Source organism: Haemorhous mexicanus, chromosome 2, assembly GCF_027477595.1.
Source record: "Haemorhous mexicanus isolate bHaeMex1 chromosome 2, bHaeMex1.pri, whole genome shotgun sequence".
Lineage (NCBI taxonomy): Eukaryota > Metazoa > Chordata > Aves > Passeriformes > Fringillidae > Haemorhous > Haemorhous mexicanus.
This window is the reverse complement of record NC_082342.1, coordinates 32,245,601-32,258,178: the sequence shown is the minus strand read 5'-3', so window position 1 is coordinate 32,258,178 and position 12,578 is coordinate 32,245,601. Positions and strand designations below refer to the sequence as shown.

General features: G+C 45.9%; 3 protein-coding genes across 3 annotated transcripts in view; 1 reads left to right on the top strand and 2 right to left on the bottom strand.

Annotated features, from left to right (window-relative positions):
- Positions 1–12,262, bottom strand: part of LOC132323252 (epidermal differentiation-specific protein-like) — a 35,722-nt gene extending 23,460 nt beyond the window's left edge. The window contains exon 1 of the mRNA XM_059838254.1: positions 12,200–12,262. The gene's annotated coding sequence lies outside the window, so the exon portion shown is untranslated. The remainder of the gene's footprint in view (positions 1–12,199) is intronic.
- LOC132324256 (epidermal differentiation-specific protein-like) lies at positions 768–2,462 on the top strand. The gene is made up of 2 exons (XM_059840348.1): positions 768–879; positions 1,406–2,462. Exon 2 carries the CDS (start codon positions 1,459–1,461, stop codon positions 1,987–1,989), a length of 531 nt encoding a protein of 176 aa, XP_059696331.1. The 5' UTR covers positions 768–879; positions 1,406–1,458; the 3' UTR covers positions 1,990–2,462.
- On the bottom strand, positions 10,024–10,786 carry LOC132324255 (epidermal differentiation-specific protein-like). Its single transcript, XM_059840347.1, has one exon. It carries the CDS (start codon positions 10,741–10,743, stop codon positions 10,213–10,215), a length of 531 nt encoding a protein of 176 aa, XP_059696330.1. The 5' UTR covers positions 10,744–10,786; the 3' UTR covers positions 10,024–10,212.
- Positions 12,263–12,578: the final 316 nt, after the last annotated feature.

Genomic DNA, 12,578 nt, shown 5'->3' with positions numbered 1-12,578 from the left:
TTTAAGCTGAACATTACAAAGGAATCCTTCACTCTGAGGGTGGTGAGGCACTGGAAAAGGTTCTCTAGGGAAGATGTGGGTGCCCCACCCTTGGATCTCCCCCCTTAGTCAGTCTGTAGGCAACACCAGCTTGGGTGTGAGTGTTGTGTGCTGGAGCGTAAGGAGGCTCTGCAGAGGGATCAATGGGCTGAGCCCGAGGGTGTGAATGAAGTTCAGCAGGTTCGAGGGCTGAGTGCTGCCCTGGGGTCACAAAAGCCCCACACATGGTAGGCAGCAGCTGAACATGAGCCAGCTGTGCCCAGGTGGCCAGGAAGGCCAGTGGCATTCTGGCCTGGATCAGCAATGGTGTGGCCAGCAGGAGCAGGGCAGTGATTGTCCCGCTGTACTCAGCACTGGTGGGGCCAGACCTTGAGTGCTGTGTCCAGTTCTGAGCCCCTCACTGCAAGAAAGACATGGAGGGGCTGGAGTGAGCCCAGAGAAGGGAAATGAGCTGTTGAAGGACCTGGAGCACAGGTCTGAGGAGGAGCAGCCAAAGGAGCTGGGGTTGCTCCAATTGATGTGTTCCAATTGCTGTGGTTCAGGTGGCTTCTGAAGGGGGACAAACATGAAGCCACGTTCTGAGGTTATCAGGTCAATGAACTTTTGAACCAGAGCAATGAGATGTCTTGCTGTAGGGCATTAAAACCAAGATGGAATATTAATGATTTTTTGATCCCTGAGCATGACATCAACCATTCCCAGTTCCTTGGAATTGGGTGATTCACATTTTCACTTCTGAGCCAGCTATAAATGGAGGCAGGTGAGACACCCTTCCCAAACCACATCCCTGCTCTGGAGGAATTGCCCTCAGCTCTCCCCAGCCCTGCAGCTGACAGCAAGGTAAGAGGCACCCTTTGCACAGCAGAGCTGGAAGGGTTTCTTGGGCAGCTGCTGTGCAGTGCAGGGCAAGGGAAGGAGGCTTTAGTGCTGGGCTGAGAGCTGCAGCACAGCCCTGGGGGTCTGCTGTGTGCGTGTGCAGAGACTGAGCCAACTCCCAGGGCATGAGGGGATGGATGGCTGCTGCAGGAGAGACAAACCTGACCACGGGAGAGGGTGGAGGGGGCCAGTGATACACCATTGTCAGGGGTGAATGTGAGATATTTACAACTTAATCTCGGGTATGCACCTAAACCAAAACATACAACTAATTTGAACTGAGTAGTTTGTGGCACAGGTCTTGTTTTATATTTTCCCTCAAAACTGTAATTTCTGTCATGCCCCCACTCCTTTCCAGCTGCTGCTATGTTTATCCTCTGCTAAAAACTTTCTACTTTTCTTTTTCCCCACCACACTTCCCATAATTTTGTGTCTGGAGTGTAAAGTCTTGTAACAAGCTCTGCTTGTTTTCTGTCTTCCTTTTGTGCAGGCTGTCATCCAGCTCCTATAGCAAGAAATCTGCACCCCAGAAGTCCTACTGAGATGGGCAAAATCATCGTTTATGAGCATGCCAACTTCCAGGGTATGTCCAGAGAATTCACCACTAACATTTCCAATCTAAAAGATGCAGATTGGAATGATGTTATCTCCTCAGTGAAAGTAATTGGCCAGCCTTGGGTGGCTTATGAGCATGATAACTACAGAGGCCGATTTCTGGTACTTGAGGAGGGAGAACATAGCTCCGTTGGTAAAGAGATGAATGACAGGATCAGCTCTCTGCAGGTGATCACTGAAAATCTGCACAACCCCCAGATCACTCTCTACGAACACATTGATTATCAAGGGAAGAGCAGAATAATAAGAGAAGCAACCAACCTGGCTGCAGGACACGACAATGACATCATGTCTTCCCACAAGGTCCAGAGAGGTGTCTGGCTGCTGTGTGAGCACAGCGATGGAGGTGGATTTCAATACCTTGCCCGAGAGCACGAACACCTTCCAAATTACAAGGCCATCGATTTCAATGACAAGCTTTCCTTCCTGCGTCCCCTGCGCCCTGGCTGTGGCTGTTAGAATGCAGATCCTGCAGCACTGAGAAAAGATGCAGCCCCGGCAAGAAATTTGACACCTTGATCTCCACCTCTGCTTGTGCTGCCTTTCCCCCCAGTGTCACAGGACCACCGAATGTGAGCTCTCTGCTGTGCTGCTCTGCAGATCTGTACTTCTCTATCCTGACTTGCGTGCCTGTCCCGCCCCACAAATGCAAGAATCATCACGCTTGAGCATATGAAAGAGTGTCCAAGCTAGAGGAGGCATGCCAGAGGTGTGAAATCTGTTGTACCCTCAGGTGGCATTCCAGATTCCTGGGCTATGGAATGTAGAAGCATTGAGTGTTGTTTCTGTTACTAGGTGATGCAAAAATGTTATTGCAGAACCAGCATCACTTCCTTTGTGATTTGCATTGCAATGCCCTTGTGGTCCTGTGGCCTCTGCCATTGTCTGTAATCCATTTTGTGTTGGTGCCATTAAAGAATCTTTTGCAATCAGCAGTGGGTCTCTTTCATGCATCTTTAAAATAGATAAATATTGCTCTTTCATGGTGAGATGTCTCTGTGTGTCCAGAGAATGGTCCCCACAATCACTTCCAAACATTTTTCTTGGATGTCTCCGGGAGAATTTTATCTCCTTCTGGTTTAACTGGTCATTAACAATGGGGCTTGATTCAAGAAGTCCTGGTGAGCATGTAGATCATTGCTGACCCTGGCCAAACACTCACCTGCAGGTTGTACCTAGCTATTACACGCTTGGTTCTATCTCAAGGCAGTGATTGTAGTGGCGATATAGACTTCTACTGCCCTTAATCCCACACTAAACAGAATGTTTTCACTAATTTGAATTCTTTAATCCTAACGGTAAAACCTGCCTTGTTCTTTATACCTGTAATATCCTGAAAAGGAAAGAGGAATGACAAGGTGTTCCATGTTCTGTTTTGCCATGTGCAAGTTCAGCTGGAAGTGCAGTCTCAGCCCTCCTGCCCCAGTGCCTAATGACAGCAGCACGCCCTGAGCTGTGTGCTGTGGCAGCTGTCCCATGGCAGCTCTGCACTGCAGGGTTCATCTCCCTCTGAGCTATCCTGCTGTGTGCCCTGATTTCCCTGCACTGGTCACAGGCAGGAGCTGCACTTGGCCTCTCTGAACCTCATGAGGTGCACTGGGGCCAGTGCTGAAGCTTGCCATGGTCCCTGTGCATGGCCCCTGAGGACAGTTCTGTCTGTCTGTCTGTGGCTGCCATGCCCAGCTGAAGCTGTGTTACCTGTGCTGAGACTCACTGCCTCTCCCAGCTCCCTGTGCCTCCTGCAGCCTCTCTCCTCCTAAGCTCACTCACCAACACAGCCTTGGCCACTTTCCCAACACTTCCTGCTCCCTCAGCCCCCTGCAGGAAATATTTCCACAGCAGCACAGGAACAAACCTTCCTGTCCCACACTGCTGTCTCTGCCCCGGCTTCATAACCAGCATGGGATGATATCTTCCCATTCTCCATAACCAGCATGGGATGCTATCTTCCCATTCTCCATAACCAGCATGGGATGCTATCTTCCCATTCTCCATCCTGCCATGAGCAGCAGCTTGAAAAAGAAAATCCCTGAGATTCCTTCCAGCCTAAATTGTTCCATACCCTCTGCTTGGAATGTCATAGGCCCAGCTAGCCCTGCCCCAGAGAGGAGTGCAATCCTACAGAACAGCAAAGGAAATGTTCAAGGAGGGATATGGATGGGGTGGTTTCAGGAACTTTTACATCTGCTTTTGCAAAGGGGTTTTTGTGGTTGTTTTGGTTTTGGTTTTTTTTTTTTTTAATTTATTTCAAAGGATTTTTAAAATTTTTTCAGTAATAGGTGAATGAAGTAAAGGTGGAGAAGGATTTTGAGCCTTCAGTGGAGGGAATTACATTTGACAAGAGAGCAGGTAAGAGCTGCTGCTGAATTGGGAGGGAAGTCTGACATTGGGGAAATGGAATTTATAAATATCCAACAAGTAATCCCCAAGTTATTGTAGACATGAATTGATGATGACATTTTTTTCAAAGAAATTGAACAATGGATGAAATCAGGCAGAAAGTGACAAAGGTTTTTAAATCTTCCTTAGAATTACTGACAGAAAGATTTATTCTGCAAGGGACTTCCCTAGTCCAAGGCCTTCTTCACAGCAGCGACACCACCAAAGGATAACAGGTTACTCATGGCTGTCTTGGAGAGATTTTTGAAAACCTGCAAGAATGAAGATTCCCCAGGGTCTCTGGCCTTTCTGCCAGTGCTGAACAATCCTTGGCATGAGTTTTCTGTTCCTTATTTTCAGTCTGAGTTTCCCTGCTGCCATCTAAGACTCTTTCCAGCTGTCCTTTGCTGAGCCCCTCTGATACCAGTGAGCCTTGCCTTCTCCAGGCTGAACAGGAGCAGGGCCCTCAGACTCTCCTGGGTCATGGGATGCTCCTGTGCCATCCAGGGGCCTGCACGGGGCTCCACCAGTCTGTTCTCATTGACCTTTTAATAGGGCATCTGAAACAGATCCAGTATTGAAGCTGTGCCCTCTGTTCAGGGGAAATGGGAATAAACTCTTCCCTTAGCCTGCTCCTCCAGTTCTCATGCTGTGCAGGATGCAACTGCCCTTCAACTTCGCATCCAGCAAGAGAAAGGAGAGAGAGAGAGAGAAGCCATTCTGACAGGACTGGAATGAACTTCCCAGTGGTTGCATATGCTCAATAGTGTCATGCCTGAGGTAGGGTAAAACCTGTACAGAAGTATTGACTAGAACAGCTCCTCTTCAAAAGGAGTCTAAAAAAGGAGTCTATTGGATTGAAAAGAACAAAACAGGAAACTCCTTTTCTCAGAGTCTGCATGAAAGTTGGAGTTAGGTGACCAGGATGCTTTTCTCTTCCTCTGACCATGCTCCAAAGAGTTCAGATGTGTGAGCCAAGTGAGCCAACTCTGTGAGTGCCAGAGGGCACCTGGCTGAAATCATGAGGAGAGCAACGATGGCCGAGCAACCTCAGTGTTGAGAGAAGCCTGTGAGATACATCAAGGAAACACCAGATCACTCCTGCAAATGCACCTCCTGAAAGAATCAATTTGCCATCTTCTCGTGCTTCTCTTGGTTTGGCAGCAAACTGCTCTCCTAGCTGGCAAACCTACAGTGAAAGTCTGCTCAGGAGTCAATCGCTGATGAGGCAGGACAAGGAAAGTCAAGAAATGGGGCAGTCCTGTTGGATCTCAAGTGCTTCAAACAATCAATTATTCTGTGCAGTTAAATGAGTAATAAAGCTGCTGCGTGCACACAGAAATATGGTAACTTTTCTGTTTGGGGAAAGCAGGGAAATTTGCAGCTGCTCTTTTCTCTGATCCTTTCACAATACTTGGAGATTCTTTGGCAGAAAGATTTTTTTTTCCCTGATAGACAATGTTCAGGAATTCTTAAAGAAGGCAGGACCAGGAATAAAATTGTGGGTACTACCTGGGATGTATCCTAGATGTGATTCTTACTGTAAATGAGTCAGAAATGCAGAAGATATTACGAGCAGGATGTAAGTGTGTTGTGGGAGGGAGGTATTTGTGTGTTTTTCCTGAGAAGTTCAGAAGAAAGAGGGAGGAGAAGAGGGAGGTATTTCCCAAACAGATGAGGTTTTTCAGCCCTCTGACCCATTTTCATGGCCCACCTCTGGATCTGCTGTAACAGGTCTGTGTCTCTCTTGTTCAGGATACCCCAGGGTTGCATGCCATACTCCAGGTAGAATCTCAGCACAGCAGATTAGAAGGGAAGAATCATCTCCCTTATCCTGCAAACTGCACTTTGTGCAGCCCAGGATACAGTTGGCTTTCTAGGTGGACTGGGCTTTGGGACCGTGTAAATGACAGAAACAAGTTTGCTCCAGGGAAGGGAATTTCTTATGGGAACAACCAGCTGGGCACATTCCACTCTGTCACATTTATTTTCCTGATGACCTCTACAGATCTCTGAAGGAAAGTCTCTCGTTACTGCTTTTGTCAGCAGCACGCTTTGCATTTTTTGAGATTTGATTTACAGGGATGGAGAATCTCATTTGAGCTTTGCTGTAGTATTGCTCTGATTAACACAGAGTCAATAGGGCACTGCCAGGAAAACACAGCAGCCTAAGGGGGAGGAATACTCTGACAAAGAAAACCGAGGAAAATTTAAAGGAAGCATTGGGAACTGATTTAAAGTGGGATAGCTCTGTTGTTGGGTAAAGGGAAGATGTGTTTGAAGATACATATGGGGAAAAAAATAAGTTGCTTCAGCCCTGCTTCCCACAATGGCTTTTCAGTGTTGGATACATTAAAAGATGCTTTAAATTCATGGTGTGGAAATTCCAGCAGCAGATGAAATGAGTAGGGAAGAAAGCCACAGGAAAAACTTGCTAGCTTGCAAACAGCAATTTTGAGAATTCTGTACTTGGATAAGAGCTTCAGTTTCTCCAAGAGAATGTTAAATCATCAAAGCCAAAACCCATAGGTTAAGGGATGTGCAGCAGGACATGCTGTCTGCTGGCTTCCCTGCCCTGCTCTGATGGAGGCTGCTTGGGCAATGGAGCTGCCCTGCAGGTGGAGAGTCACAGCGGCTCATTCACAAATCTGACCCAAAGGAGCTGTGCCAGAGCCCTGAAACACAGAAACAAGCACAGCATCATCGAGAAATAACAGAAGAGGTTAATGTGTAACAACACCTTTTACTGGCCATACAAGACCTGACTTTAAGCCCACGTTTTATATCCCATGTTTACCCAAACATGCCTGAACCTGTTTCTGATCAAGCCAAGAAAAGTTGAGTCTGTATATGTATCACCTCTCTGTCACAGCCATAGTGTCTAAGCTTTTTTGTTTAGACATCTCATGCTGCATTCTCTTCAAATGTGCATTTGCATTGCGGATTAATAATCCCCTCTGTAAAAGATTTTTGCTGACTGTTGATTTTGCAAGCAGCTGTTGTTTTACTCTTTTTAATACCATGTATAATTTAGCAGGGTTTGAGACTTCCAGGTACAGTTTATTCCTGGGTTGGCAGACAGAGGTGACCATGCTTTAGTCTTTACTGGGCAAAAGTATTGCACAGTGTGCTTTTATAGGGATAAACATCCTGTGAGAAGTAGAGTGGGGAATGCCACAGTTGCTGATGCCTCCTCCTGAGAGGCCTCCTAAAATCTGCCATGAGGGTGAGGGGTGAGGATGACCAGAGAATGTGATTCCAAGGGTACTGCTAACTGAGCAGCACAGAGCTTGCCAGCTGGTCTGCACTGCACTGCACCCCAAGGGCAGCTAGCCCACCTCCTCACAACCCCCAAAGTGAAGAAAACCCCCTCTCTGGTGGCCGGGAGAGACAGAGCCAGACAGGAATGTCAACTGATTAAAATCAGAGTAACAGCGGCTTTGGGAGGCAATGTAATATTTTCTTTGCCCAAAAGAAACAGAGGGATCAGAGATATCTGCCTCAGAGACCTCCTGGCTGGTAGGAACTTCTCAGTTACATAAGCCAAGAAAATAAGAGAATACCTTCTTTCCTCTCTAAGAAATGGTGGTTTTCAAAGTGGAAATATCATTAAGTGTATTTCCTAGGAAATATAACTAGACACATCCAAAATAATCCCTCTCCTATTAACAGTGCCTATGTAACATCATTAGCATGCTGAGATTCTGAAAGGGCTCTCCCAGACATGACCAAACCACTTCAGTAAGACTTCCAAAATAATTTCTTCCACAAACTCTTTTGGGCTGAAGGTGACATTTTCCAGTTGACTTGACACTATAAAACACATATTCTAGAGTAGAAAGAATGCCAGATGCTCTTGGAATTGAATTTGGAAATCCCACTTTGGTGAACAGAGCAAGGAAACCTGAAACTGGATGCAAAGCAGTAAGAAGTGCCCCAAAACACATGGATTTAGGCCATCCCCATTACATCTGCCCACCTGAGCCAAGCAGAGGAGCACCAGTGGCTGACACCTCAGCACAGCCTGCAGTGTTTATTTCAAAGTGGGACAAAGCCCAGCAGCTGATAGCACAGCATGTTCGGGGCTTCATGCGCAGATTGTGCAGATTTTCAGCACTCAGCTGCACAGAGCTGATCCTGTCCTTCATCTTTCACCAACAACGCTGTGCTCTCCCTCCTCAAGCACCAGAGTAGCTGGCCTGTAGAGTTCGGGTGCTCACAAGCCCATGGAAATGGAAATAGCTTTACTCTTTGTGTTCCAGCCACAAGCTTGTCCTTGTCCCAGTTGCCTGCCTGTGTGGACTGACACACCAGGGCTTCTGCAGGAACACTGGGCAGAAAATCAAGGCCAAGTGGAGTGTGATGCCAACTCCCCACCGATAAACAAGAAGGAAGAGCTGGTGGCAATGGATGCGGAGAAGGCTGAGGTACTCAGTTGTTCCTTGCCTCAGTCTTCACTGGAAGTCAGGTTTCCCATGTCTCTGAAGCTGCTGAAGCTGCAGGTAGTGACTGGGGGAGAGAAGTCACTCCCACTGTAAGTGAAGAGCAGGTTTGAGATCACTTGATGAGGCTGAATAGACACAAGTCTATGGGAATGGATGGCATGCATGCCAGGGTCCTGAGGGAACTGGCTGGTGTTGTTGCCAAGCCACCCTCCATCATATTTGAAAAGTCATGGCCTTCAGGTGAAATCCTTGGTGAATGGAAGAAGGGAAATATCACTCCTTTATTTAAAGAGGGGAGAAAGGAAGGTCTGAGGAAGTACAGACCAGCGAGCCTCACCTCTACACCTGTGAAGATCATGGAGCAGATCCCCATGGAAGCAATTCTAAGGCACATGCAAGACAAGAAGGTGATCCAAGACAACCAGCATGGCTTTACTAAGGGCAGATTATGCCTGACCAACGTGATGGCCATCTGTGATGGAGGGATTGCAGACATCAACAAGGGGAACCCAGCAAACATCACTCACATACCTCAACTTCCTTAAGATCTTTGACATGTTCCCACGTGGCATCCTTATCTCCAAACTGAGATACACGGGTTTGAAGGGTGGACTTTTTGGGAAATAGTCACACAGCCAGAGAGTTGTGGTCGGTGGCTCAATGTCCAGAAGCAGACCTGGTGTTCATCAGGGCTCTGTTCTGGGACCAGTGCTTTTTAAGATCTTTATCAATGACACCCTCAGCAAGTTTGCAGATGACACAGAGCTGTCATCTGCACAGAGGGGTGCAGCTGACACAGCAAAAGGATGGGATCCCATCCAGAGGGACCTAGACAAACTTGAGAGGTGATTCCATACTCACCTCATGAAGTTCAACAAGCCCAAGTGCAAGGTGCTGCACCTGGGTCAGGGCAATCCCAGACATGGGAGCACAGACTGGGAGATGGTCGTGGGCTGGGAGCACCTCTCCTACTAAGACAGGTTGAGAAACCTGGGGTTGTTCATCCCAGAGAAGAGAAAGCTCCAGGGAGATCTCATTGCAGCCTTCCAGCTCTTGAAGGGGGCTTTATAAGAAAGAGCAGGAGCAGCTTTTTAGGTGGGCAAGTAGAAATAGGATGAGGATGGAATGGTTTTGAATTAAAAGAGCAGAGACTCAGATTAGATGTTATGAAAAAGTTCTTTACTATGAAGATGATGAGGCACTGAAACAGGCTCTTTAGAGAGGTTGTGGATTCCCTGTCCCTGGAAGTATTCAAGGCAAGGCTGGATGGTACTTTGAGAAACCTGAGGTAGTGGAAGGTGTCATTGCCCATGGCAGGAGGGTTGGAATGATCTTTAAGGCACCTCCCAACCTCAGACTTCATAGGATTCTAGGATTCTATGACCAATGCCTTGAGATACATGGGGTAGTTAAATACAGGGTACAGGTGAAAGTTGGCCCAGCAATAATTTAATCACAGCAATAATTAAAATGCTTACCAAGCTCTTTAGTCTGGTTGCAATGTTTCTGGACAGTGAAACTGGAAGGAGATAAAATTCTGCAGAACAGATCCATGAAAAAATATTTGCAAGTGACTACACAAAACATTCTCTGGTTACACAGAAACATCTCTCCATGAAAGAGAAATGTTTATGTACACTAAACACTGCATAAAAGCAACCCCACTGCAGATTGCAAAAGATTCTTTATTGGCAGCAACACAAAATGGATTACAGACAATGGCAGAGCCATTTGTGGAGCAGGAGAGCTCTCACATTCTGTGACACTGGGGTAAAAGTGACGCAAGCAGAGGCGGAGAACAAGGTCTCAGATTTCTTGCCGGCGCTGCATCTTTCCTCAGCCCTGCAGGATCTGCATTCTAACAGCCACAGCCAGGGCGCAGGGGACGCAGGAAGGAAAGCTTGTCATTGAACTTGATTGCCTTGTAATTTGGAAGGTGCTCGTGCTCTCTGGCAAGGTATTGTTTTCCACCTCCATCGCTGTGCTCACACAGCAGCCAGACACCTCTCTGGACTTTGTGGGAAGATGTGGTGTCATTGTCGTGTCCCCTGGCCAGATTGGTTGCTTCTCTTATTATTCTGCTCTTCCCTTGATAATCAGCGTGCTCATAGAGGGTGATCTGGGGGTTGTGCAGATTTTCAGTGATCACCTGCAGAGAGCTGATCCTGTCATTCATCTTTTTGCCAACAAAGTCATGATCTCCCTCCTCAAGTACCAGCAAGTGTCCCTTATAGTCTGCATGCTGATAAGCCACCCAAGGATGGCCAATTACTTTCACTGAGGAGATACAATCATTCCAATCTGCATCTTTTAGGTTGGCAATGTTGGTGTGGAATTCTTTGGACATACCCTGGAAGTTGATATGCTCATAAACGATGATTTTTCCCATCTCAGCAGGGCCTCTGAGGTTTGGATTTGCTGCTGTTGGATGGCAACCTACAAAAAATGAAAACAGAAAACAAGCAATGCTTGTAAGGCCTTTACACACCAGACATGAAATGCTGGAAACCAGAGGGGACAAAAGGTAAAAAGGAAATGAAAAACAATTTTAGCAGAAGATAAAAATAGCAGCAGCTGTAAAAGAGTGAGGGCATGACACAGAAATTTCAATTTGGAGGAAAAAAGTAAAATGAGATTTGTACACCACAACAGTCCAGTTTCATTTAATATGTCTACATGTGAGGGACACCTGAGCATTTTGTTTAACATCTTACTGGTGTACCCTAAATAATAACAAAATAAAACATACAACTCATGATAAATCTTTCTGTTGATGATTGATGCTGCAGTTGAGAAATATTTTAGAAACTGGCACTCATTATTTGGAGTAGGCTTCATGAGCCACATAGAATGCAATATAAAAGTAGTGAGACATGCAATTAATTTCTGAAAGAAAGTGAATTTTTTACACAAAACCACAGGGGGAAACCTATATTTTAAGGGTGGATATGAACTTTAAATTCACTGAAACACCTTATTTTTCTTTTTATATGGAATTTAACTGAAATCAAGAGATTGTTTCTCTTGACATACAATGAGAAGCAATCAATTTGTAAGCATCAGCTCTTTAAATCAGATTAAATTTCAGGTTTTAAATGTCTTTTCCTAGCACTACTACCAATGCACATTTCTAATTCCCCACAGTCGTCTGAGTTTAGTTAAAAAGCCACAGTGTTTATTAGTAACAGCTGCAGGAATAGTAATGAGCAGTCAGTATTGATAACAGCTCCCTCTCTAAATCATGTAACAGTTACTGAAGCAAAGATTTACATTTCAGGGCAAATAAATGGGACTAAAAAAGCCATTCCTCTAGCTGATTCTGAGAAGGGACAGGAAAAGACAGATATCCCCAGTAAGATTAAAAGCTATAGTAATATGGTAACATGCAGTAGCACGCAAGATATGTACATTGTAATTTAAAAACCTGAATCACTCAAACCTCACTTTTTTTGGAAAAAAACCCTTCATGCAAATAAAAACATGTATTTTTCCACTGTTATAAAAGCATATATGGAAGCTGAGAGAATGTGAGCTCAGACTCACAGACTGATTAGGCACTACTGTAGTTACTTTCTACCTGTAGAAAAAGCATGAATAACAACCCATTTAATTTCGCTGGTGCAACATAAAGATCCCATGACCAAGTCAAATTTGTAGAGTACTCTCACATTCACCCCTGACAATGGTGTATCACTGGCCCCTCCACCCTCTCCCTTGGTCAGGTGTGTCTCTCCTGCAGCAGCCATCCATCCCCCCATGCCCTGGGAGATGGGCTCAGTCTCTGCATTGCACAGCAGCTGCCCAAGAAACCCTTCCAGCTCTGCTGTGCAAAGGGTGCCTCTTACCTTGCTGTCAGCTGCAGGGCTGGGGAGAGCTGAGGGCAATTCCTCCAGGGCAGGGCTGTGGTTGGGAAGGGCATCTCACCAGCCTCCATTTATAGCTGGCTCAGAAGTCTTGTGAAACACCTCAGTCAACAGTACTGAGAAATGGTCAATAAGTGCACAAAAATCATTAACGATTTTATTTAAATTTTGATCTTTCTACAACCAGTCGTGTTATTGCTTTGGGTTCAAAAGTCTCTTGAAGCATAAGCCCTTGATAAAACCTTAGAACTTTGGTTCTTGTTTGCCCTCCTCCAGAAGCAGATGAATCACTGTAATAAAAATGTATCAAAGTACTTTGTGACACACAGGCTGTAGAGTTTTTCTGCCTATTGCAAATTTT